Source organism: Ranitomeya variabilis, chromosome 3 (assembly GCF_051348905.1).
Source record: "Ranitomeya variabilis isolate aRanVar5 chromosome 3, aRanVar5.hap1, whole genome shotgun sequence".
Taxonomy (NCBI): domain Eukaryota; kingdom Metazoa; phylum Chordata; class Amphibia; order Anura; family Dendrobatidae; genus Ranitomeya; species Ranitomeya variabilis.
This window is the reverse complement of record NC_135234.1, coordinates 732,562,925-732,587,800: the sequence shown is the minus strand read 5'-3', so window position 1 is coordinate 732,587,800 and position 24,876 is coordinate 732,562,925. Positions and strand designations below refer to the sequence as shown.

At 40.7% G+C, this 24,876-nt stretch overlaps 1 protein-coding gene across 2 annotated transcripts in view; it reads left to right on the top strand.

The window, feature by feature from the left end:
• MRE11 (MRE11 double strand break repair nuclease) overlaps positions 1-24,876 on the top strand; it is a 295,853-nt gene that overhangs the window by 231,628 nt on the left and 39,349 nt on the right. For both annotated transcript variants that reach the window (XM_077298437.1, XM_077298438.1), the window contains one exon: positions 1,803-1,867. In XM_077298437.1, the coding sequence (XP_077154552.1) occupies positions 1,803-1,867 (65 nt within the window). The remainder of the gene's footprint in view (positions 1-1,802; positions 1,868-24,876) is intronic.

Below are 24,876 nucleotides of genomic sequence, written 5' to 3'. Positions count from 1 at the left end.
TTATCCTTTGGTTGCAGTTCAACACAAGTTACACAGATGGGGTCAGAGTTATCTTCGATCCTGGTTATTGGAGCAGGTTGTTTACGTCCTAAAAGGGGTTGCCCAGGCTTGGAATGAATGTCTACAGTCACCTTATCTGAATCCGGATAGCGTGTACAGTGGTCCCTGATGAAGCACGCTGTGTGAAACATACGTCTATACTTTTGACTGATTCTTAACCTTTATGGATTCCTTGTATTGTACTTTTTATATGGTTTGATCTATTTTTCATTAGAGTTGTTTACTTTTGTATTTATATATAGTCTTCATCATGCTTCTCATTTTAGAATCTTCTTGTTGTCAGGATTCTCTCATATGACCGTTGGTTCACGATTTGCACTTCCGCTCACATTCCGACTAGACGTGCTCAACCTCTCTCTGTACACCTGTATTGACGGAGGACGAGCATGTCTAGTCGGCACATTACTGCAAGTATGCAAATCATGTGATCGCCCGTTTCAATACCGGAAAATTCTGAATGCATGCTCCCCATTCGCTGTCAAGCTTCAGAAGTCTTCAGTCACACTGAGTAACTGCAGGCTTTCATATTACGCCTGGACAACATCCTTTAAAAAGAACTTATTGTTTATGGGAAAAACAGTCAAAGTAGATGAAAATATAAGAGACGTGAGACAACATAGAGCGCCCACTTCAGCCTGTCTTTCTTATAGCTCCAGATGAAGCCTTCCGTAAATTTACACACAAGAAGGTGTCAGGATGCAGAAAGCCATTGAATTTGTAGATATCTTTCTGTATCGTGATATCTTTGTTACTTTAAGAAAGGCTACATCTGTATTATCGCTAAATTAGAATTAAAATATGCAGAGCTCTGGCAAAAATTAAGAGACCACCACATCAAAACCCTGTAATGGGCAGGCCTGAACCCCATTGAAAACCTCTGGAATTTAATCAAGAGGATGATGGATAGTCACAAGCCATCAAACAAAGAAGAACTGCTTACATTTTTGTACCAGGAGTGGCATAAGGTCACCCAAAAGCAGTATGAAAGACTGGTGGAAAGCATGCCAAGACGCATGAAAGCTGTGATTAAAAATCATGGTTATTCCACAAAATATTGATTTCTGAACTCTTCTTGAGTTAAAACATTAGTATTGTTGTTTCTAAATGATTATGAACTTGTTTTCTTTGCATTATTCGAGGTCTGAAAGCACTGGGGTTTTTTTTTTTTTAATTTTGATCATTTCTCCTTTTTCAGAAAAAAAGAAACAAAATTAACATTTTACTCAAAATTATATCTATAAAGAGAAAAATCAGACAAACTGAACATTTTGCAGTGGTCTCTTAATTTTTGCCAGAGGTGTATATTTTGTTCTCCTCTTACATCATGAAAGTTTTCTAGACGGTGATCAGACCTCTTGACAATACACGTGTGAGCTTCATTTTTTCAGCTTCAAAAGGTCCAAATTCTGTGCATTTTTATTTTCATGAATTAATAATAGAAATTGGGCAGCCCCAGATTGCTGATTTTACAAAGAATGCCATAAGTTAGTATCACTAGTGCTCATAAGTAACCCTAATGTCCTCCGAAAGGACCCAACCTCGCAGCAAAAGTTGGTTTGAAATTTTCATCAAGGTTTAGTATAATCACCAGTCTGGGGCAGCCCACTCTTCTATTAAACAAGTGCCGCCCCCCCGATCGGTGATTGGTACTTATACATCTTTATAGTGATTTTTTTTTTAGAAGAAAGCTCTCAGCACGCTGGTTGTTATTTGCAATAATTGTTCCATTTCCATCTGTTCAGGAGATAGAGGATGATGACTCTGATCTTGAGGTTACCTTCACCCCGTCTTCGCAAGTGAACAAGAGGTAAGCTGCGTATTGTATGGAGTGCGACAAATGTATTTTATGTGTTTTTTTGTCTTTTTTCCCTTCATCAAAAGTGTTGATAAGATTCCAGGGTCAGTGCAGGTCTTATCCGCATACGGCACTGTGTTGTGTTGAAAGAAATGGGCTACAAATATGATAAGAAAGTGCAGAAGGCAAATTTCCAAGGGCAAACCCACCAAATGGGGGGAAGAATATGGTGTGACTGCATGAGGTAAGTCTCAAATTAACATCAGGGTGATTTAGTGGAGTGAAGCTGCCGTGGGACTGTCCATGGGCTTCTGAGGAGACCAGAGCCCCCGAGGAGGTGCTGCACACATGGCCTGAGGTTGTCACAGGGTAGAGGAGCAGTTGAGTAGTAAGAGATGTTGCTCACTTGGGAGGCAGAAAAACCGAGGAGGAAAGAGAGTCTGCACAGGACTACAGCAACTTGAGAGCCAGTGCCGAGGAGGTGACATCAGACGGCGAAACACTGTAAACTGATCCACAATTAATTGCAGAATAATATAACTTTTGTGAATTTTCACTGACATTTGTGCTACTGATGCAAGTTAAAGTACAGGGGTCCTAATGACGAACTCTTTCTTGTGAAAGAATGGGACTGCGCTGACCACTCGATAGTCCAGGACTTTTGTGTAGTGTGGTTGGCAATGTGCAGGCCACATGTTTGCAGCCGCTGGCAGTCAGACAGGTCGTGAAATGGGAAGATACTGTTGTAGTGAAGCAGCAGCAAGGGCCCATAGATACTCAGAAGTATATGGTGTCTGCTACATAAAACACCTAGATAGTGCAGACCGTGGGGGACTGTAACCTCCCAGAGACCCCGTATGATCAGTGACAGCTGACTTGGTAGACTTGTTGACATAATCCATAGTCCTCCGCTCAAAGGAAGACCACTCTGTAACCATTAAGCATGCTGTTGTAATCAAAAAGTTTTGCGTCACTCGCCTTACCGGCTCTGCTCTTTGTTCTAACCGTGATGGTTTCTAGTTCCCCCATGTACACAATTTATGGCAAATCCCCAGTATTCCAGATGTTTCACGACTACCCGAACTTAATTAGTATAGATCCTTCAGTAAATAATTAAAAGCAATTATTAGTCTTAACAACAGGAGTGCTCACTGCCAAGAATTTCAAGGTACCTAATTATTTGGAGTGTCGGTACCGCACAAAGTGACCCTTACCTACACAAAGCATAGGCTCAGTAGACGGATGTGGGGGATATTTTGGGTAAAGTGTTCCTAAAATTTAATACCATTTTTTAGCTTGGTACAGATTTAGTGTAGGCTTCATTTTAATTTTAATTTCATAACTCAATAGCGAATATGGAAGCAACAACTTTGTAATATATCATATCAGGTATATCTGCTTCTTTCTCCTCCTGGTCTGATCTTCATGGATAAAATCTATGTTCCCTGAAGAGAGATTCCCATTACGGAGATAGGAGATGACAATTGGTGCTTTTAAAATTCTATGGAGGGAAGAGCTAAAGGCAGACACGGACATTCTGCTGCAAGTTCTGCTGAAAGGACAGTTACAATTCTCCATAGACCTTCATGATGACCAACTGTCATCTCCTACCACAGTAATGGGGAAATCTGTTTTGACTGAAGACAGATTCTACCCGCTAATTTAGTATTTTGAGAGTGAAAGTTCAGTCCAGGAGGAGAAGCAAATGGCGATATCCAGTAAGATATATTTACAAGTACCGTAAACTATGCTCCAGCTTGTTGCGTGCTGAGAGGGGTTAATCGTCCATGACAGGGCCAGGTTTACTGTGGGCAGCTGAAGAGTTGGGTCGGATGGCTGTCTAATCGGCATCTGGATATGCCACACCTGTGAGGTGGATGGCTTATCTCGGCAAAGGAGAAGTTCTCACTAACACAGATTTAGACAAACATGTGACATTTGAGAACAATATTTGAGAAACAAAAGGCCAAGTCTTAGTTCTTTAAGTTCAGCTAGAGTCACCCATTGGTTCTTAGCCCTACAAGATTTCAATTTCCATGTAGAGCGTAGAGCAGGGAAGCTACATGGTAATGCCAATGCCCTCTCGAGAATCACTTGTCTGGTAGGAGAAAATGCCAAGCCCCACGGCTTTAGGCAGAGGGGGGAGGTATGTAGTGTGGCTAATAGTCAATGGGAGGTATGTGTCACAGAGATGGCTTGTCTCTGTGATGTAACCCCGAGTATTTTCTCCAGTGCATGATAGCACTAAGAGGTTTGTTTGTTGCACCTGGGACCGTGTTGCGGGTAACCATTAGAGATGGGCGGGTCGGACTACCCACATACCTCACCTCTGGGTGTGGTTACAGCCTATATAATGAAGGCTGTTGTTTGGCTCATGGTCTGTGTATTGGGAGGGAGAAGGCCTCCTGTGTGTTTGGCCCCAGACCGAGCCTGAGTACTGGACACTACCCCTGCCTGTTTGCCCACAGGCCTGACAGAGCAGAGCCCTGCTATGGACATTGTGACTTTGTTTTGCCTGATCTAAAGGCCATTTACTTTCTGTTTGTGCTTATGGGGTTTATGAAGCAATAAACCCACATGAACTTTTAAAGGAACAAGCCTATTGTTTTCGTCCCGTTGCACCCAAGTGAGTGCAACCCTTACACCCTTTAACACCTTAATGACCGCATTATGTAAACGTTCATTTTATGGTCACAGCGAGTGTATGGAGCGGGCTCAGGAAATGAGCACGCACCATACCCAGCAGATGCTGGCTGAGTTACATAGCCGGCATCTACCTGTATCCGCAGTAGCCATTACTTGCTCCCATTGCTGCTGTTTAACTATTTAAATGCCAGTAGCATTTAAATGTCTAATTTGCCATTGAGCACGTTCACTAGCACCCATCTGTCCCCCCTCGCCACCCCACAGTGCAATAATAGGGTGCAAAAGTTCAAATGAAATGTAGAAAAGTTTGAATCACACTTTCTTCCTATTTAAAAAAAATTTATGTACCGTAAGTAAACATATTAAAAGTTTCGGTTTCTCAAAATATTCAAAATATACTTCCAACAGATGGCGCTATAGAGTTCAAGTCCTCTTTTTCTCTGAAGAGGCAATTTGCATTTCAAAATATACAATCATTTTTGCCATAGTTAAAATGCCAAAAAGAAAAATCAGAGTTGAAACACAAGAGTTACTTCTTTTTTTTTCGCCAGACAAAAATGCAGACGTTTGTTTGCCAAAACTGTATCAACAAAAACATAAGCCCCCCCCCCCAAAAAAAAAACAAAAAAAAAAAACAAGTCCCTCACATTCCTCAATGGATTTTGTGGGGTTTTTTCACCATTTTGCCAAATTTGGATTTTTTTCCGAGGCTTTTTCACAACATTACATGGTAGAATAAATGGTGCCTTACAAAAGTACAACTTGTCCCATAAAAATGAAGCAATCATACGATGTCGACAGACCATTAAAAAGGAGAAAAAAAAAGTTAAGGGAGGAAAAAGATAAAATGCAAATAGAAAATAGAATATTTTCTGATCTGGAAGGGGATAAGATGATGATGATGGTGACACTTACTTACAAGTTTCAGAATTGTTCCCCCTCTCGCTGTCTGGAAGCGACAGACCCTGAGGAATAATTCCTCCTCCTTGCAGATAGCCATCAGTGATATATTATGTATGTCCGGTGATGTGCTGCATTAATAACTGCGCTTCATATATTAAAATATGAGATTTTCCTCCTAAATGGAATTTATACATCAACACAACAGTCCGCATCGATATACACAGAAAAGGCGGGCTAGTATTAAAATTTAAAAGTATATATATATATATATATATATATATATATATATATATATATATATATACTAGCTGTACTACCCGGCTTCGCCCGGGTTAATGACTGCTGTTAGCAAAATAGAATGTGTTAACAAAAATTTATTCTGCACACAAAAACCACAAAACAAATAGATAGAAATGTAATTATTAAAAGGCAAAAACTAAGCAAATAGAAGCATTTCACAACATATATTAGCTTTGTTATACTGAGAATGTCTTTGTTGCCTATATTAACCAATCAGAGCTCAGGTTAATTAACTGTAGCAAAATAGAAGCTGAGCTGTGATTGGTTGCTATTGGCAGCCTGATAAATCCCCAGCCAACAGGAAGCCCTCCCCCCTGGCAGTATATATTAGCTCACACATACACATAATAGACAGGTCATGTGACTGACAGCTGCCGTATTTCCTATATGGTACATTTGTTGCTCTTGTAGTTTGCTTATTAATCAGATTTTTATTTTTGAAGGACAATACCAGACTTGTGTGTGTTTTAGGGCGAGTTTTATGTGTCAAGTTGTGTGTGTTGAGTTGCGTGTGGCGACATGCATGTAGCGACTTTTGTGAGATGAGTTTTGTGTGGCGACATGCGTGTAGCAACATTTTGTGTGTTGAGTTGCATGTGACAGGTTAGTGTAGCAAGTTGTGTGCAGCAAGATTTGTGCATGGCGAGTTTTGCGCGTGGCGAGTTTTATGTGTGGTGCATTTTGAGTATGTGCAAGTTTTGTGTGAGGCAACTTTTGCATGTGGTGCAACTTTTGTACATGTGGCAATTTTTCTGTGTGTGCAAGTTTTGCATGAGGTGAGTTTTCCATGAGGTGAGTTTTGCACGTGTGGCGAGTTTTGCGTGAGCCTAGTTTTGCATATGGCGAGTTTTGCATGTAGCGAGTTTTGAGTGGTGACTTTTGTGTTTCGACTTTTATGTGGCGAGGTTGGTGTGTGTGTGTGGTGAAATGTGTGCTGAGGGTGGTATATGTGTTCAAGCACGTGGTAGTGTGTGGCGCATTTTGTGTTTGTGTTCATATCCCCGTGTGTGGTGAGTATCCCATGTCGGGGCCCCACCTTAGCAACTGTACGGTATATACTCTTTGTCGCCATCGCTCTCATTCTTTAAGTCCTCATTGTTCACATCTGGCAGCTGTCAATTTTCCTCCAACACTTTTCCCTTCACTTTTTCCCCATTATGTAGATAGGAGCAAAATTGTTTGGTGAATTGGAACGCGCGGGGTTAAAATTTCACCTCACAACATAGCCTATGACGCTCTCGGGGTCCAGACGTGTGACTGTGCAAAATTTTGTGGCTGTAGCTGCGACGGTACAGATGCCAATCCCGGACATACACACATACATACATACACACATTCAGCTTTATATATTAGATATACCTGTATGTAATCTCCTGTATATAGTATATACCTGTGTGTCATCTCACCTATATATAGTATATATCTGTGTGTCATCTCCTGTATATAGTATATACCTGTATGTCATCTCCTCCTATACATAGCATATACCTGTGTCATCTCCTCCTGTATATACTATATACCTGTAGGTAATCTGCTCCTGTATATAGTATATACCTGTGTGTCATCTCCTCCTGTATATAGTATATACCTGTATGTCATCTCCTCCTGTATGTAGTATGTACCTGTATGTCATCTCCTCCTCTATATAGTATATACCTGTGTGTCATCTCTCCTGTATATAGTATATATCTGTGTGTCATCTCCTCCTGTATATAGTATATACCTGTGTGTCATCTCCCCTGTAAATAGTATATACCTGTGTGTCATCTCCTGTATATAGTATATAGCTGTATGCCATCTCCTCCTGTATTAGCCCTCGTTCACACGTTATTTGGTCAGTATTTTTACCTCAGTATTTGTAAGCTAAAATGGCAGCCTGATAAATCCCCAGCCAACAGTAAGCCCACCCCCTGGCAGTATATATTAGCTCACACATACACATAATAGACTGGTCATGTGACTGACAGCTGCCGGATTCCTATATGGTACATTTGTTGCTCTTGTAGTTTGTCTGCTTATTAATCAGATTTTTATTTTTGAAGGATACCAGACTTGTGTGTGTTTTAGGGCGAGTTTCGTGTGTCAAGTTGTGTGTGTTGAGTTGCGTGTGGCGACATGCATGTAGGGACTTTTGTGAGATGAGTTTTGTGTGGCGACATGCGTGTAGCAACTTTTTGTGTGTCGAGTTGCATGTGACAGGTTAGTGTAGCAAGTTGTGTGCAGCAAGTTTTGCGCATGGCGAGTTTTGCGCGTGGCGAGTTTTATGTGTGGTGCCTTTTGAGTATGTGCAAGTTTTGTGTGAGGCAACTTTTGCATGTGTTGCAACTTTTGTGCATGTGGCAATTTTTCTGCGTGTGGCAATTTTTCTGCGTGTGCAAGTTTTGCGTGTGGCGAGTTTTGCACGTGTGGCGAGTTTTGCATGTTGAGAGTTTTGCGCGTGGCGAGTTTTGAGCGGCGACTTTTGTGTTTCTACTTTTATGTGGCGAGGTTGGTGTATGTGTGGTGAAATGTGCACTGAGGGTGGTATATGTGTTCGAGCACGTGGTAGTGTGTGGCGCATTTTGTGTGTGTGTTCATATCCCCGTGGTGGTGTGATTATCCCATGTTGGGGCCCCACCTTAGCAACTGTACAGTATATACTCTTTGGTGCCATCGCTGTCATTCTTTAAGTCCCCCTTGTTCACATCTGGCAGCTGTTAATTTGCCTCCAACACTTTTCCTTTCATTTTTTCCCCATTATGTAGATAGGGGCAAAATTGTTTGGTGACTTGGAAAGCGCGGGGTTAAAATTTCACCTCACAATATAGCTTTGACGCTCTCAGGGTCCAGACGTGTGACTGTGCAAAATTTTGTGCCTGTAGCTGCGACGCCTCCAACACTTTTCCTTTCACTTTTTCCCCATTATGTAGATAGGGGCAAAATTGTTTGGTGAATTGGAAAGCGCGGGGTTAAAATTTCACCTCACAACATAGCCTATGACGCTCTCGGGGTCCAGACGTGTGACTGTGCAAAATTTTGTGGCTGTAGCTGCTACGGTTCAGATGCCAATCCCGGACATACATACATACATACATACATACATACACACACACACACATTCAGCTTTATATATTAGATATATATATATATATCTTCCTTATGCAGAGCATGTCTTATGCCACTATACATTTCCAATAAGTCACTCTTATAGGACTGTCTACTCACAGACGAGCAATTACTGTTAAACCCTCGTAGGTTTATTATTACTGTGCACCCTCTGCTTTTAAGAGCTAACATTAACATTAAAGGGGTATTCCCATCTCCAAGACCCTAAATATGTAGTAGGTGTAATAATAATATTAGCAATTAGAAATGTAGTATAGTTCTTCTGATTTGCTATGTCACTTACCCCATGTGCAGGGCATTGCAGCAGCTTAGGTATCCATGGTTACAACCACTCATACAGTGACAGTTAGCTGTTAGTGATCGTAACCATGGCTATCTAAGCTACTACAATGCCCTGGACATGGGGTAAGTGACATAGCGAATCAGAAGAACTATGCTAAATTTCTATAAATATTATTATTACATCTACTACATATTGGGTTAGGATCTTGGAGATGGGAATACCCCTTTAATGCGCCCAGGGAGATGTAGGAAAAAAAAGTAAACCTGTACCCATCTACCGGACCGAGGCTGACGCACTCTCTACTGTGCTCCCAGATAGTCTCTACTGATTGGCATCACATGACGCCTCCCTCTGAATGTTGATACCAGGAGACCGGACCTGGACACAGCACTGAATGTGGAGGAGTGATGTCAGTCCAGTAAATGAATATATTTTTTAAACTCATCCTGTGGTTTTGTTTTTTTATTATTATTTCTTAAGCCATTCAGTGGTAGAAAAGGCGTGGGCGATAACATGATGATCACTGGAGGTCTGATTGATGGGACCCTAAGCAGTCTTGAGATCGAGTTTCTAGATCCCCGAGAATGGGTCTCTTGCAGCCTCTTCCTGAAGGGGAGCGTAGGTGCAGCCTCCACTCCATTCATTGTCTATGCGATTCGCAGTCCCATAGACAATGAATGGAGCAGAGTCTGCACATGTTCATCTACCAGAATGGGCCTGTTTTCAGGGTGTCAAAGCCCTAATCTCAGGATTATTGGGGGATCCAGCGGTTGGACTTCCTGCAATCAGCAAGCTATGGATATGGGATATCTTGATCTTTTGGTAATAACCCTCTAAGTCGCGTCTGCCAGAGTGAGAGATGCTCTCCACCCCAATTGATGGCAGAGGGAGCTCTCAAGCAGTAGACGTCTACCTCCAAGATGTCCATTTGCCCAATCATGACGCGTGATCCTGAGCAGAGAAGTTCTGCATTGTGAAATATTCTGGCAGTGACGATAATAATTTCTATGTAGTGTATTATATAATTAGATATTGATATATTATAGCATTATTAATACGGTATATTTATGGGAAACTGGCGGCTAACTCCACAATATATCATCATCATCATCATCATTACTATTTCTTATTGGGAGTCCATAATAGATGTACATGGTAATTGCCTTGTTTGTCGCGTGGTCCCGCGGGGGTCTCGGTCACCCACATGTCTTATTGTGCGAGGGAATGGCTTTACTTCAATGAGCCAGCTGCTTCCTCTCATGATAAAGTCAGCGCTGTATAAAGGACGCTGTTACTCGGGGGGGGCACTTTCATGTAAACTATATGACTTAAATGAAGTCGTGTTTTGCTTCTTCGCTTTTCATCGCATAGGTTTTTGTTCTTATGAAATGGGAAATAATGGTGGACTTAGCCGGGAAAATGGAAAGCCGCTTTCATGTTTCCACTCCAATTAATTTATAGGTTTCTAATAAATAGAAAGGAGGCTTATAGTGGGAGTCGAGGGTTTTATGAGTGATTTGTGCAAGGGTTTTCTTTACGCTACTCACTTCCTTTTTCTTTATAAATTAATGTATGGGGGGGCATCTTTGCTCAAAAAATGAATGTATGATGGGGACTATTCCTGCAATGTAGTTCTTGCACCAGCCGGTTTTGCTCCTAATTTCTACTTTCTATTACCATAGTATGTTATAGCAGTCATTTTTAGCGTTAGTGAGGTTATTGTTTACTCACAGAGTCACATAGGCTTCATCAAAATGCATAGATCCTTCTCTCTCCTCCCACCTTTCTCTGTGCTGCCAGGCTTTGCGTTGGCACCATCTCGTGCAGGGTAAATACGATGTAAAATGCTCAAAAACAGGTAAAATTCTACTTATCATAAGTGTAGAAATCTATATTAAAAATATCTACACATGAAGCCCTCAAGTGATCAACTGTGTACTCTGGAACCCAATGACATATTGGTCATACGGGCCCTTAGTTTCTTATCATTCAAAGTGGCACCAATATGGAGGTCAATATTTACTGTTCAGAATTTTAGTAAAATACTCCCATTACTATTTTTTGCTTCTTTCCCTCCTTAAACACCATGCGGCTAATTCTCCTTTAGAAGCTGCTTTGAGCTGCTGCTCAGCCAAGATTCTAAGGGTACCGTCTCACAGTGGCACTTTGGTCACTACGACGGTACGATCCGTGACGTTCCAGCGATATCCATACGATATCGCTGTGTCTGAGACGCAGCAGCGATCAGGGACCCCGCTGAGAATCGTACGTCGTAGCAGATCGTTTGGAACTTTATTTCGTCGCTGGATCTCCCGCTGTCATCGCTGGATCGGTGTGTGTGACACCGATCCAGCGATGCGTTCGCTTGTAACCAGGGTAAACATCGGGTTACTAAGCGCAGGCCGCGCTTAGTAACCCGATGTTTACCCTGGTTACCATCGTAAATGTAAAAAAAAACAAACAGTACATACTCACATTCCGGTGTCCGTCAGGTCCCTCGCCATCTGCTTCCCGCACTGACTGTGAGCTCCGGCCGTAAAGTAAAAGCAGAGCACAGCGGTGACGTCACCGCTGTGCCCTGCTTTCCGGCCGGCACTCACAGTCAGTGCGGGAAGCAGACGGCGAGGGACCTGACAGACACCAGAATGTGAGTATGTACTGTTTGTTTTTTTTACATTTACGATGGTAACCAGGGTAAACATCGGGTTACTAAGCGCGGCCCTGCGCTTAGTAACCCGATGTTTACCCTGGTTACCCGGGGACTTCGGCATCGTTGGTCGCTGGAGAGCTGTCTGTGTGACAGCTCCCCAGCGACCACACAACGACTTACCAACGATCACGGCCAGGTCGTATCGCTGGTCGTGATCGTTGGTAAATCGTTTAGTGTAACGGTACCCTTATTCAATTTACGAACAATGAGACTATAGGAAATCCCACGTGTGAGTCATGGAGCAGAGAACAGCGAGGATCAGACAGGGAAATTCCAGTACTCTAATTGCTTGTGATTAGAGTGTGGATTTTGGCTGAGCAGCAGCTGAAAGCAGCTTATAAAGGAGAATTAACCGGCCATGTGAAATAGCACTGCAGCATGGTGAGAGAAGGAAGCAAAATTAGGTAATACAACCTATTACTAAAAGGTATACATTTGCAATGCCTGAAGAGTAATTTTAAAAATAGGAGGAGTGCAAACCATAATTTGGCCCTTGTAAAATTTTGTACACCTCTAAGGTACAGTATCTTTTACTTCCCTAAATGCATTCATATATTTAGCATGTAATGAAACAAGCAGAAAATTTGTAAAAGAATTATCTGGCTAATTTTTATAGGAACGATTTTCCGTCAGGCTTGAAGGTCTAAACAGATTAATAGAAGCCCTCGTGGCACGAATTTGGTAATATAAGTCCTGGGCTGAGCTGGCCTTTCCTTACCACTGTCATATTACATTAGCTGAGCTGCTCGAAACCTCCAAATGACGATGAAATTCACTGCTCATTGTCTTTCTCTGCTCTCTAATGTAATGCCGTCAATAGCTGTAGGCTTCTAATTGTCCATCTTTTCCAACCTCCCAATAAAGTATTGATTGGATTAAGCGTTAATCATCTCTGCTGACTGGCAGCAGCCCTAATGCAATCTTTACATGTGTCTAGTGTGGCCTCGAAATAATCCTGCGCTCGGGGAAATTGTCAGCCAAAAATGTCTGTATAAGGTGCAAAATGTCTGTATAAGGTGCAAAATGTCTGTATAATCAAAAGGTGCAAAGCAGGCGGAGAAAAGGGGAATAATTGGTATTGGCTCTTGTCCCTCACCAGGCCCCACCGATGCCAAACTCTATATTTTTGCCTTTCATTCCTTGGTGGAACAGGACCAAGATTAAAGCTTTTCTACTAGAGAACTTGGACTTGGACATTGTTTATGTCTAATTTTAGCCAAAAAATAGGTCCACGGGTTAAAAATTTGCCTTCAAAATTGCACCTTTATTCCATAAAACCACGAATATGGCCAATTTTTTTAATGTCATTTATCAAAAGGCAATTTTTAGTTTTTTTTTAAATGGTGCAATTTTAATGGTGTCACTGTATGACTGCTCAAACCAGACGTAAATTGCAAATACTTTTTTTTTTTGCACTGATCAACAAAATAAAAACCCGCTAGTCTACAAGAGAACTGTGAGTCGGGTATTTTCTTGTAAGACCATAGCCCAGGTGTAGGATTCAGTTTACATCTACCGTAATTTTATCCCCATTTATTGAAAATTGGCCTTCAAAACGAGGGCTGTGGAGTCAGTAAGCCAAACCTCCTCCGACTATGACTCCTCAATTTCCATGACTCAGACTCCAACTCCACCAAAATGGGTTCCGACTCCACAACTCCGACTCAACAGCCCTGTTCAAAACGTCACAGACACTTGTGCTGTGTGCTAACGTTGTTTCTCAGCAAGTATTACACAGAGACAGGAGATCTTAAGTCACTCATATCTGTGTGTCCTGTGTATAGAAGACATAGCAGCTACTCTCTGCCCACTAGTTCTGAGACAAAAGAAAATAAGAGAGAGTCTTCAGAAGGAAAAGTTTGTAAAAAAAACGCAGTATACAAGTCACACACTGGCCAGACATAGTGATATTCCTCATTTATCCACACAACAACAGAACAGTTACCTGAAACGTCAGGTAGGATTGAAGCAGTTGTACCAGATTATTGTTATTAAAGGAACTGTCCTCTACTTCGGCGACCCCTTCTCATACCCCACGATTGGCTTCGATAAACTAGAAAAGCTTATACTCACCTTCCGTGCCGGTGACGTTCCCGCGGGGTTGGCACTCGCGCTCTTTCTCTCTCATGCGGATGTATGACACGTGACCTCGGCGCCCAATCTGCGCTGGCGTCACTGTCCCCACATTCGGACAAATTGAACATGAACAGGAAGTCAGAGATCAGCTGCAGAACTGACTTCCTCTTCATGTTCAATTTGTCCGAAGGCGGGAACAGTGATGCCAGCGCTGATTGGGCGCCGACACCGCGGGGATGGCTCCTGCACAGGAGGTGAGTATAGGCTTTTTTGTTTTATTGGGGTCAAACTTGGGGTTCTTCAAGTAGTGGACAACTTCGGTAACTGATTAGGCACCTCCACTATTTTCCGCCTCGATCAAGACTGTAATATTGTGGATCCAGCATAACAGGAGCCACTTGTTATTCCAACACCACACCGCTCTCCTTCCTTATCTTTGCAAACAAGATTCATGTTCTTTAGAAACTGAAGGGAAGACTGCAAAGAAAAAATGGAAAGGAATTCCTGCCCGATTAATTCTAGTTCTCCAACCTGTGAACTACAAATAAGACCCTTGGTGGGCTCTATATGTCATCAGGATATGCTTAAAGGTAAGGTACCGCGATTGTAGATTATTAATAAATCACTGTAATGTAGCATAACATGCTGCTATAACCAAGTTTTAAATGCATGTGAAACAGATTTCGTGTGTTATATGTGTTTAAAGAAGGAACTGGGGGCTGACATCTTGGTTTTGCAGCAGTAGCAGGGCACTAACAGTGTCATTTTACAGCACCCCATGGACATAGGAGACAATAGACCGGCGAGGACCCTATCTTTAACATTGGAGAGGTGTTAGCAGTGAGCTGGGCACGCCTCTGTGGGCTGTGCAACTCACTGCTGTAGGTGTGACTAGCAGCCATTGTATTATAGCCCAGTGCTCTCTGCCCAGCTCCACTTACTCTCTATCACAGGAGCTCCATTCCCAGCCTGCAGAGAGGTGACACCTGACACCTGTCCCTGCCATACAATGTCTCTCTCCCCTCCCTCCACAATGCCTGGCCATTCACTGCAGACCTGGAGCTCCTTCTTATCTTACTGAGGGATGAGTCACAGACAGCTCTGCACAGACAATGCTGCTCCATACCCACCACATAAACTAACTGTGCTTCTGATGCAGTAACTGCTGGTGATAGCAGATCACAGGTCAGTCACACACAAAATGGCTCTGCCCTGTGATGCTGCTCTTCATTCTGCCCCAGGGATATTAGACCACCCAAAAGGGGAGGGAAATGCTGATGTCAGCAGTTACTGCCCAGATTTTCCAGCTAACAGTAAAGCTGGTAAGTCTTACTATAGCTGCTTGAGGTCTAAAACGGAAAATGCTCCCCCTAGTGGTCAATATATATTTGTAAGAAAATATATAATATTTTTCATATAGAAATGTTTGCAAACAGTGCAAACATTGCATTAGTACATTTTATTTACTATTTTAAGCTTAATTTCACAAAAAAACAAACTACAAGAAAACTGGTGGCACCTTCCCTTTAACTCTGATTCTACTAAACTATACTGGATTTTTCTCCCTATATTGTTATATATTCAGAATGTGGCTAATTATTTAACTGACCAATAACCCAGAAAAAAAATAATTCCTTTTTTTCTTTTTAATTTCTAAAATCTTCTGTAAATTTGCTCCAGCGTCTCATGCATTGGAGGCTGAAGGTGGAAAGGATTATTGTAATCAAAATGAATTCCATATTCTGTTAGCAGAAGATTACTAGCATTGTCACTTACAGTTCTGGATAGTAATACGTCCTGAGTAAATCGTGACATTTTTCATTCATTCACTGGATTTATTTCTAATTCAGACATCAGTTCTGTGATGCACATTTGTTAGGAACCCTGCGCACACTGTAGACTATTACTAGCCCTAAATACCCTGATGTCGGCAGGCGCCAGAGACTTCCAGGTTCGTCTAGCCGTCTGTGTGGCAACTCCTTCCCAGTCTCCACCTATTTGCCACTTACCGCTTTTATACCCCTCCAGTTCACTTGAACGTCACCCCTGATGAAGGACTTGCTCCGAAACGCGCGTCGGGGTGTGCGCCGCACTTGAACCAGGGACCACTATAAGATAACCATTGCTGCTCATCCACATATCCTTTCCCTACGTAAATCTCCTTGAATGTCATATAATATTATTGCCACATATTGACTGCTGGAGATTTGTGCACAGTTATCTGCCATATACTGAAACATTTTTTTCCCTTATATAACATATATGTTCATATTAACAGAATTATTGTATCTTTGCACAATACCAGTATATTAATAAGTGTGACTGGATCTCATTCAGGTTATTTACTAACATCTACTATTTTTTTGCTGCCTGATGTGACTGTGGTGTTTACAGCAGTTATTACATCTATTACCTTACATCTACACTGCTCAAAAAAATAAAGGGAACACTAAAACAACAGAATATAACTCCAAGTAAATCAAACTTCTGTGAAATCAAACTGTCCACTTAGGAAGCAGCACTGATTGACAATCAATTTCACATGCTGTTGTGCAAATGGAATAGGCAACGGATGGAAATTATTGGCAATTATCAAGACACCCTCAACAAAGGAATGGTTCTGTAGGTGGGGACCACAGACCACATCTCAGTACCAATGCTTTCTGGCTGATGTTTTGGTCACTTTTGAATGTTGGTTGTGCTTTCACACTCGTGGTAGCATGAGATGGACTATACAACCCACACAAGTGGCTCAGGTAGTGCAGCTCATCCAGGATGGCACATCAATGCTAGCTGTGGCAAGAAGGTTTGCTGTGTCTGTCAGCGTAGCGTCCAGAGGCTGGAGGCGCTACCAGGAGACAGGCCAGTACACCAGGAGACGTGGAGTGGGCCATAGGAGGGCAACAACCCAGCAGCAGGACCGATACCTCAGCCTTTGTGCAAGGAGGAACAGGAGGAGCCCTGCCAGAGCCCTGCAAAATGACCTCCAGCAGGCCACAAATGTGCATGTGTCTGCACAAACAGTTAGAAACTGACTCCATGAGGATGGTCTGAGTGCCCGACGTCCACAGATGGGGGTTTTGCTCACAGCCCAACACCATGCCGGACGCTTTGCATTTGCCACAGAACACCAGGATTGGCAAATTTGCCACTGGCGCCCTGTGCTCTTCACAGATGAAAGCAGGTTCACACTGAGCACATATGACAGACATGACAGAGTCTGGAGACGCCGTGGAGAGCGATCTGCTGCCTGTAACATCCTTCAGCATGACCGGTTTGGCAGTGGGTCAGTAATGGTGTGGGGTGGCATTTCTTTGGAGGGCTGCACAGCCCTCCATATGCTCGCCAGAGGTAGCCTGACTGCCATTAGGCAACAAGATGAGATCCTCAGACCCTTTGTGAGACCATATGCTGCTGCGGTTGGCCCTGGATTCCTCCTAATGCAGGACAATGCCAGACCTCATGTGGCTGGAGTGTGTCTGCAGTTCCTGCAAGATGAAGGCATTGAAGCTATGGACTGACCCGCCAGTTCCCCAGACCTGAATCCGATTGAGCACATCTGAGACATCATGTCTTGCTCCATCCACCAACATCACATTGCACCACAGACTGTCCAGGAGTTGGCGGATGCTTTAGTCCAGATCTGGGAGGAGATCCCTCAAGAGACCATCCGCCGCCTCATCAGGAGCATGCCCAGGCGTTGTAGGGAGATCATACAGGCACTTGGAGGCCACACACACTACTGAGCCTCATTTACTTGTCTTGAGGCATTTCCACTGAAGTTGGATCAGCCTGTAACTTCATTTTCCAGTTTGATTTTGAGCATCATTCCAACTCCAGACCTCTGTGTGATATTAGTTGTGATTTACGTTGATCATTTTTAGGTTTTATTGTTCTCAACACATTCCACTATGTAATGAATAAAGATTTACAACTAGAATATTTCATTCAGTGATATCTAGGATGTGGGATTTTAGTGTTCCCTTTATTTTTTTGAGCAGTGTATTTTGTGGTTCCCTTTAAATTATCATGTATATTTTTATTCATATATTTCTTTGCTTTTATCACTTTTTTCATCTTGTATTATTGTTTTTATTTGTGCGGACACTCTGTTGCTCACAATGCCAACTATTGCCACCCAATGTTATAATTAAGGTGTTTTATAATATTTTTGTCTCATATCTACTTTTTTGCTCCATGTTCAGTGTTCTCCTCTCGGTTTTCATTAGCCATAAATATGGCAATGACACCTCTTAACATACTGTCACAATTCTCTTGCATACTGCAGCAGGAATTTTTGTTATTTTTTTTTTTTTCCCGTTTCTAATGTCTTCGTGAATACAGCAATGTCCGAGGAGTTATTTTTTCAGGCACCCATTTTTTTTATTACGGTATATGCACGCCATTTTATTTTATTTTTTTTCATATGAGTTTTTTTTTATGAACTTTTTTGGCATGGGTTCCCATTCATTTGAAAAAGAATATGTGTCTGTAGTACACGTTACATTTTTTGCCACGTGCTTTTTCATGCACATTAGAAAAACAAACAGTTTCATAGCTTTTAAGGTTGAATGTAGGCAGAAGTCCATCAAATTCAACCCATATCCTTACATGTTAATTCAGAAGAAGGCAAAAAAAAACATGAGACAGATGCTAATTGCCCCAAATTGGAGGAAAATTGTGTTCCCAACTAAGGAAATGAGACTAGTTCCTTGTATCAACGTCTCATCATATTTTTTAAAAAAAGCATCCACGCCTCCTTGTACTTTTTAGTGAATTAACCATTACACCAAGATGTAACAGAGAGTTCCATAGTCTCAATGCTCTTACAGTAACGAATCCATAGTCTCCCTGCTCTTGCTGTAAAGAATCTATAGTCTCACTGCTTATACAGAAAATAATCCACAGTCTCAGTGATCATACAGTACAGAATCTATAGTCTCACTGCTTTTACAGTAAAAAATCTACAGTCTCACTGATCATACAGTAAAGAATCTATAGTCTCACTGATCATACAGTAAAGAATCCAGTCTCACTGCTTTTACAGTAAAAAATCTAGTCTCACTGATCATACAGTAAAGAATCTAGTCTTACTGCTTTTACAGTAAAGAATCCAGTCTCAATGCTTTTACAGTAAAGAATCTATAGTCTCACTGATCATACAGTAAATAATCTATAGTCTCACTGCTCTTACAGTAAAGAATCAAGTCTCAATGCTTTTACAGTAAAGAATCTGTAGTCTCACAGCTTGTACAGAAAAGAATCTATAGTCTCACTGATCTTACAGTAAAGAATCCAGTCTCACTGCTTTTACAGTAAATAATCTACAGTCTCACTGCACTTACAGTAACAAATCCATTGTCTCACTGCTCTTACTGTAAATAATCTATAGTCTCACTGCTCATACAGTAAAGAATCTATAGTCTCACTGCTCTTAGTAAAGAATCTATAGTCTCACTGCTCTTATAGTAGAGAATCTATAGTCTCACTGCTCTTACAGTAAAGAATCCAGTCTCACTGCTTTTACAGTAAATAATCTACAGTCTCACTGCACTTACAGTAACAAATCCATTGTCTCACTGCTCTTACTGTAAATAATCTATAGTCTCACTGCTCATACAGTAAAGAATCTATAGTCTCACTGCTCTTAGTAAAGAATCTATAGTCTCACTGCTCTTATAGTAGAGAATCTATAGTCTCACTGCTCTTACAGTAAAGAATCCAGTCTCACTGCTTTTACAGTAAATAATCTACAGTCTCACTGCACTTACAGTAACAAATCCATTGTCTCACTGCTCTTACTGTAAATAATCTATAGTCTCACTGCTCATACAGTAAAGAATCTATAGTCTCACTGCTCTTAGTAAAGAATCTATAGTCTCACTGCTCATACAGTAAAGAATCTATAGTCTCACTGCTCTTACAGTAAAGAATCTATAGTCTCACTTCTTACAGTAAAGAATCTATAGTCTCACTGCTCTTACAGTAAAGAATCTATAGTCTCACTGCTCTTACAGTAAAGAATCTACAGTCTCACTGCTCATACAGTAATGAATCTATAGTCTCACTGCTCTTACAGTAAAGAATCTATAGTCTCACTTCTTACAGTAAAGAATCTATAGTCTCACTGCTCTTACAGTAAAGAATCTATAGTCTCACTGCTCTTACAGTAAAGAATCTATAGTCTCACTGCTCTTACAGTAAAGAATCTATAGTCTCACTGCTCTTACAGTAAAGAATCTATAGTCTTACTGCTCATACAGTAAAGAATCTATAGTCTCACTGCTCTTACAGAAAATAATCCACAGTCTCACTGCTCTTACAGTAAATAATCTAGACTCACTACTCTTACAGAAAAGAATCTATAGTCTCACTGATCTTACAGAAAAGAATCAAATCTCACTGCTCTTACAGTAAAGAATCTATAGTCTCACTGCTCTTACAGTAGAGATTCTATAGTCTCACTGCTCTTACAGAAAAGAATCTATAGTCTCACTGCTCTTACAGTAAATAATCTATAGTATCAGGCTCTAACAGTAAAGATTATATAGTCTAACTAGTCTTACAGAAAATAATCTATAGTGTCAGTGTTCTTACAGTAAAGAATCTATAGTGTCACTGCTCTTAGAGTAGAGAATCTGTAGTCTCACAGCTTATACAGAAAAGAATCCACAGTCTCACTGTTCTTACAGTAAAGAATCCACAGTCTCACTGTTCTTACAGTAAAGAATCCACAGTCTCACTGTTCTTACAGTAAATAATCCACAGTCTCACTGCTCTTACAGTAAAGAATCTACAGTCTCACTGCTCATACAGTAAAGAATCTATAGTCTCACTGCTCTTATAGTAAAGAATATATAGTCTCACTTCTTACAGTAAAGAATCTATAGTCTCACTGCTCTTACAGTAAAGAATCTATAGTCTCACTGCTCTTACAGTAAAGAATCTACAGTCTCACTGCTCATACAGTAAAGAATCTAGTCTCACTGCTCTTACAGTAAAGAATCTATAGTCTCACTGCTCTTATAGTAGAGAATATATATAATCTCACTGCTCTTACAGTAAATAATCTATAGTCTATGTTCTTACAGTAAAGAATCTATAGTCTCACTACTCTTACAGTAAAGAATCTATAGTCTCACTGCTCTTACAGTAAAGAATCTATAGTCTCACTGCTCTTACAGTAAAGAATCTACAGTCTCACTGCTCATACAGTAAAGAATCTAGTCTCACTGCTCTTACAGTAAAGAATCTATAGTTTCACTGCTCTTATAGTAGAGAATATATATAATCTCACTGCTCTTACAGTAAATAATCTATAGTCTATGTTCTTACAGTAAAGAATCTAGTCTCACTACTCTTACAGTAAAGAATCTATAGTCTCACTGCTCTTACAGTAAAGAATCTATAGTCTCACTGTTCTTACAGTAAAGAATCTATAGTCTCACTACTCTTACAGTAAAGAATCCATAGTCTCACTGCTCTTACAGTAAAGAATCTATAGTCTCACTACTCTTACAGTAAAGAATCTATAGTCTCACTGCTCTTACAGTAAATAATCTATAGTCTCAGTGTTCTTACAGTAAAGAATCTATAGTCTCACTACTCTTACAGTAAAGAATCCATAGTCTCACTGCTCTTACAGTAAAGAATCTATAGTCTCACTGCTCTTACAGTAAATAATCTATAGTCTCAGTGTTCTTACAGTAAAGAATCTATAGTCTCACTGCTCTTACAGTAAAGAATCCATAGTCTCACTGCTCTTACAGTAAAGAATCTATAGTCTCACTGCTCTTACAGTAAATAATCTATAGTATCAGGCTCTAACAGTAAAGATTATATAGTCTAACTAGTCTTACAGAAAATAATTTATAGTGTCAGTGTTCTTACAGTAAAGAATCTATAGTGTCACTGCTCTTAGAGTAAAGAATCTGTAGTCTCACAGCTTATACAGAAAAGAATCCACAGTCTCACTGTTCTTACAGTAAAGAATCCACAGTCTCACTGTTCTTACAGTAAAGAATCCACAGTCTCACTGTTCTTACAGTAAATAATCCACAGTCTCACTGCTCTTACAGTAAAGAATCTACAGTCTCACTGCTCATACAGTAAAGAATCTATAGTCTCACTGCTCTTACAGTAAAGAATCTATAGTCTCACTTCTTACAGTAAAGAATCTATAGTCTCACTGCTCTTACAGTAAAGAATCTATAGTCTCACTGCTCTTACTGTAAAGAATCTACAGTCTCACTGCTCATACCGTAAAGAATCTAGTCTCACTGCTCTTACAGTAAAGAATCTATAGTCTCACTTCTCTTACAGTAAAGAATCTGTAGTCTCACTGCTCTTACAGTAAAGAATCTATAGTCTCACTGCTCTTATAGTAGAGAATATATATAATCTCACTGCTCTTACAGTAAATAATCTATAGTCTATGTTCTTACAGTAAAGAATCTATAGTCTCACTACTCTTACAGTAAAGAATCCATAGTCTCACTGCTCTTACAGTAAAGAATCTATAGTCTCACTGCTCTTACAGTAAATAATCTATAGTCTCAGTGTTCTTACAGTAAAGAATCTATAGTCTCACTGCTCTTACAGTAAAGAATCCATAGTCTCACTGCTCTTACAGTAAAGAATCTATAGTCTCAGTGTTCTTACAGTAAATAATTTATAGTCTCATTGATCTTACAGTAAAGAATCTATAGTCTTACTGCTTACAGAAAAGAATCTATAATCTCACTGCTCTTACAGTAAAGAATCCACAGTCTCACTGCTCTTACAGTAGAGAATCTATAGTTTCACTTCTTAGTCAAGAATCTATAGTCTGTTTTCTTACAGTAAAGAATCTATAGTCTCATTGATCTTACAGTAAAGAATCTATAGTGTCACTGCTCTTACAGTAAAGAATATATAGTCTCATTGATCTTACAGTAAAGAATCTATTGTCTCACTGCTCATACAGTAAAGAATCTATAGTCTCACTGCTCTTACAGAAAAGAATCTATAATCTCACTGCTCTTACAGTAAAGAATCCACAGTCTCACTGCTCTTACAGTAAAGAATCTATTGTCTCACTGCTCATACAGTAAATAATCTATAGTCTCACTGCTCATACAGTAAAGAATATATAGTCTCATTGATCTTACAGTAAAGAATCTATAGTCTCACTGCTCTTACAGTAAATCATCCACTGTGCTCGCACAATAAAGAATTGCCTCAATGATGATAATTAAATCTTTTTTTCCTCTGGACGTAGAGGATGTTCCCTTGTCATTGCTGGAGGCCTAGGTGTAAAAAGATCATGTGAGTTATTTGATTCGTTTTCGACGCTTGTAAGTTTTAGTAAAATGTGTGCTTTTGCCATGGTTTATGTGTTTTTTTTCGTTTTTTGCTTCTCTTTAAGGCTATGTGCCCACGTTCAGGATTGTTCGCAGAATTTTCTTTATCAAAGCAGGACTCCTTTCGCAGGAAATCCGCACTCGTTTTTTTTCACATTTTTAATTGCGGAATGCATGCTAATATTGGAATGCTTAATGGAAGCTTTTTTTTAGCATTTTTTCCCCAGCGGAAAACCGACGGAAAAAAGGTAAAAAAAGCGCTAAAAATCCCGAACTTGGCACACAGCCTAAACAATGAGCAAAGGAGGGTCCGTGTTGGCTCACAGGGAGACAGTACAGCTGTGCGCTGATGCTTTTCTTATTTTATAGTAATGTTGGCTGTTTTGTTTTTTGAGTTGCATAACCCCTTTAAGGCTATGTCTTATTTCTTTTTACATTGCATTGTTATGAGAAGATTCAGTAAAAACTACTTTTACTGATCGCTACACAAATCTCCATCTCTACTAAAACCACTAATCAGCTCTGCCGTTCCCAGCAGATAATTTGTGGACCGCCAGCTGTGATTTAGTGGGAAGCGGAAAAAAAGCCTCTGTCAAAACAACAGTGCACATGAAAATCATTTTCTGCAACATTTACAATTGATGACATACAGCGGATTTCTATCGTCAGAAATCGATCCCCACCTATTTGGATTCCAGCTGTTAATGTGCGTACTGTCGGCACCGCAGAGCTACGTGCGGTAATTGTCATTTTGTGAGCAGCGCTAGACACGCGAGGGTAAAGCCAACATTAACGGTCCGGTGAATGTCAGGTTGCGTGAAATGTGCAACGCTCTCTACTGAAGCTTTTACATGAAGATGTAGATGACGTGTCTACACTGACCCATGGCCAAGATGGCCCTGACACATGGCTTCACAATGTTGACTCTACTAAGTTGATGAACTTGCTATCGCCAACCATTTGTAGTCCTTGAAGTCTGGTATACCAGATCAGGAGTGGACAAAAAGGTGTGTCAAAGCCACTTGCTGGTGGGTAGCTGTTAAAAGTTTGGGTTCCGGAACATCAGTTTCAAAATTACCAACCAAACGTTGACTAAAACGGTCACAATTTATGGTTGACCTAGGACTCATGGCAGCGCTCATCTTTCCCTTTCCGGACAATCGTTCTTCATTCCAGATGTCACAAACAGTCTGAAGGGGGTGTCATTGGAAAAATTAACTTTGCAGGAAGTATAGGAATTGGGATGCAGAGGATTGGGGTAACGTTATTGTCTCTAATGAAGCCCCCTTCAGACTGTTTAGGACTTTTTATTTTTTAATTCTTTAGGTATTTAATAAAATGGAAGAGGCGCAACCCCAAAAAATATTACAGCTAGGTTAATACAAACCGTACAATAAATGGTCATATGTAGAGAGAATGCAAATAAATAAGTCATAAAAGAGCAACCATCGTACATCATCTGGTCTTTATATTTTAAAATGTAACTGAAAGGAAAAGGCCAGTAAACTGAATTGTTTTTTGTCTCCAAATTATTTCCACCCCCTATTCTTAACTAGAGATGGACGGACACCTCGATGTTCGTGTCCAGTGGGTTTGTATCAGAACAGTACCCGGACCCCATTGAATAACCAGTGCTGCAAACACCGCTTCTGATCTT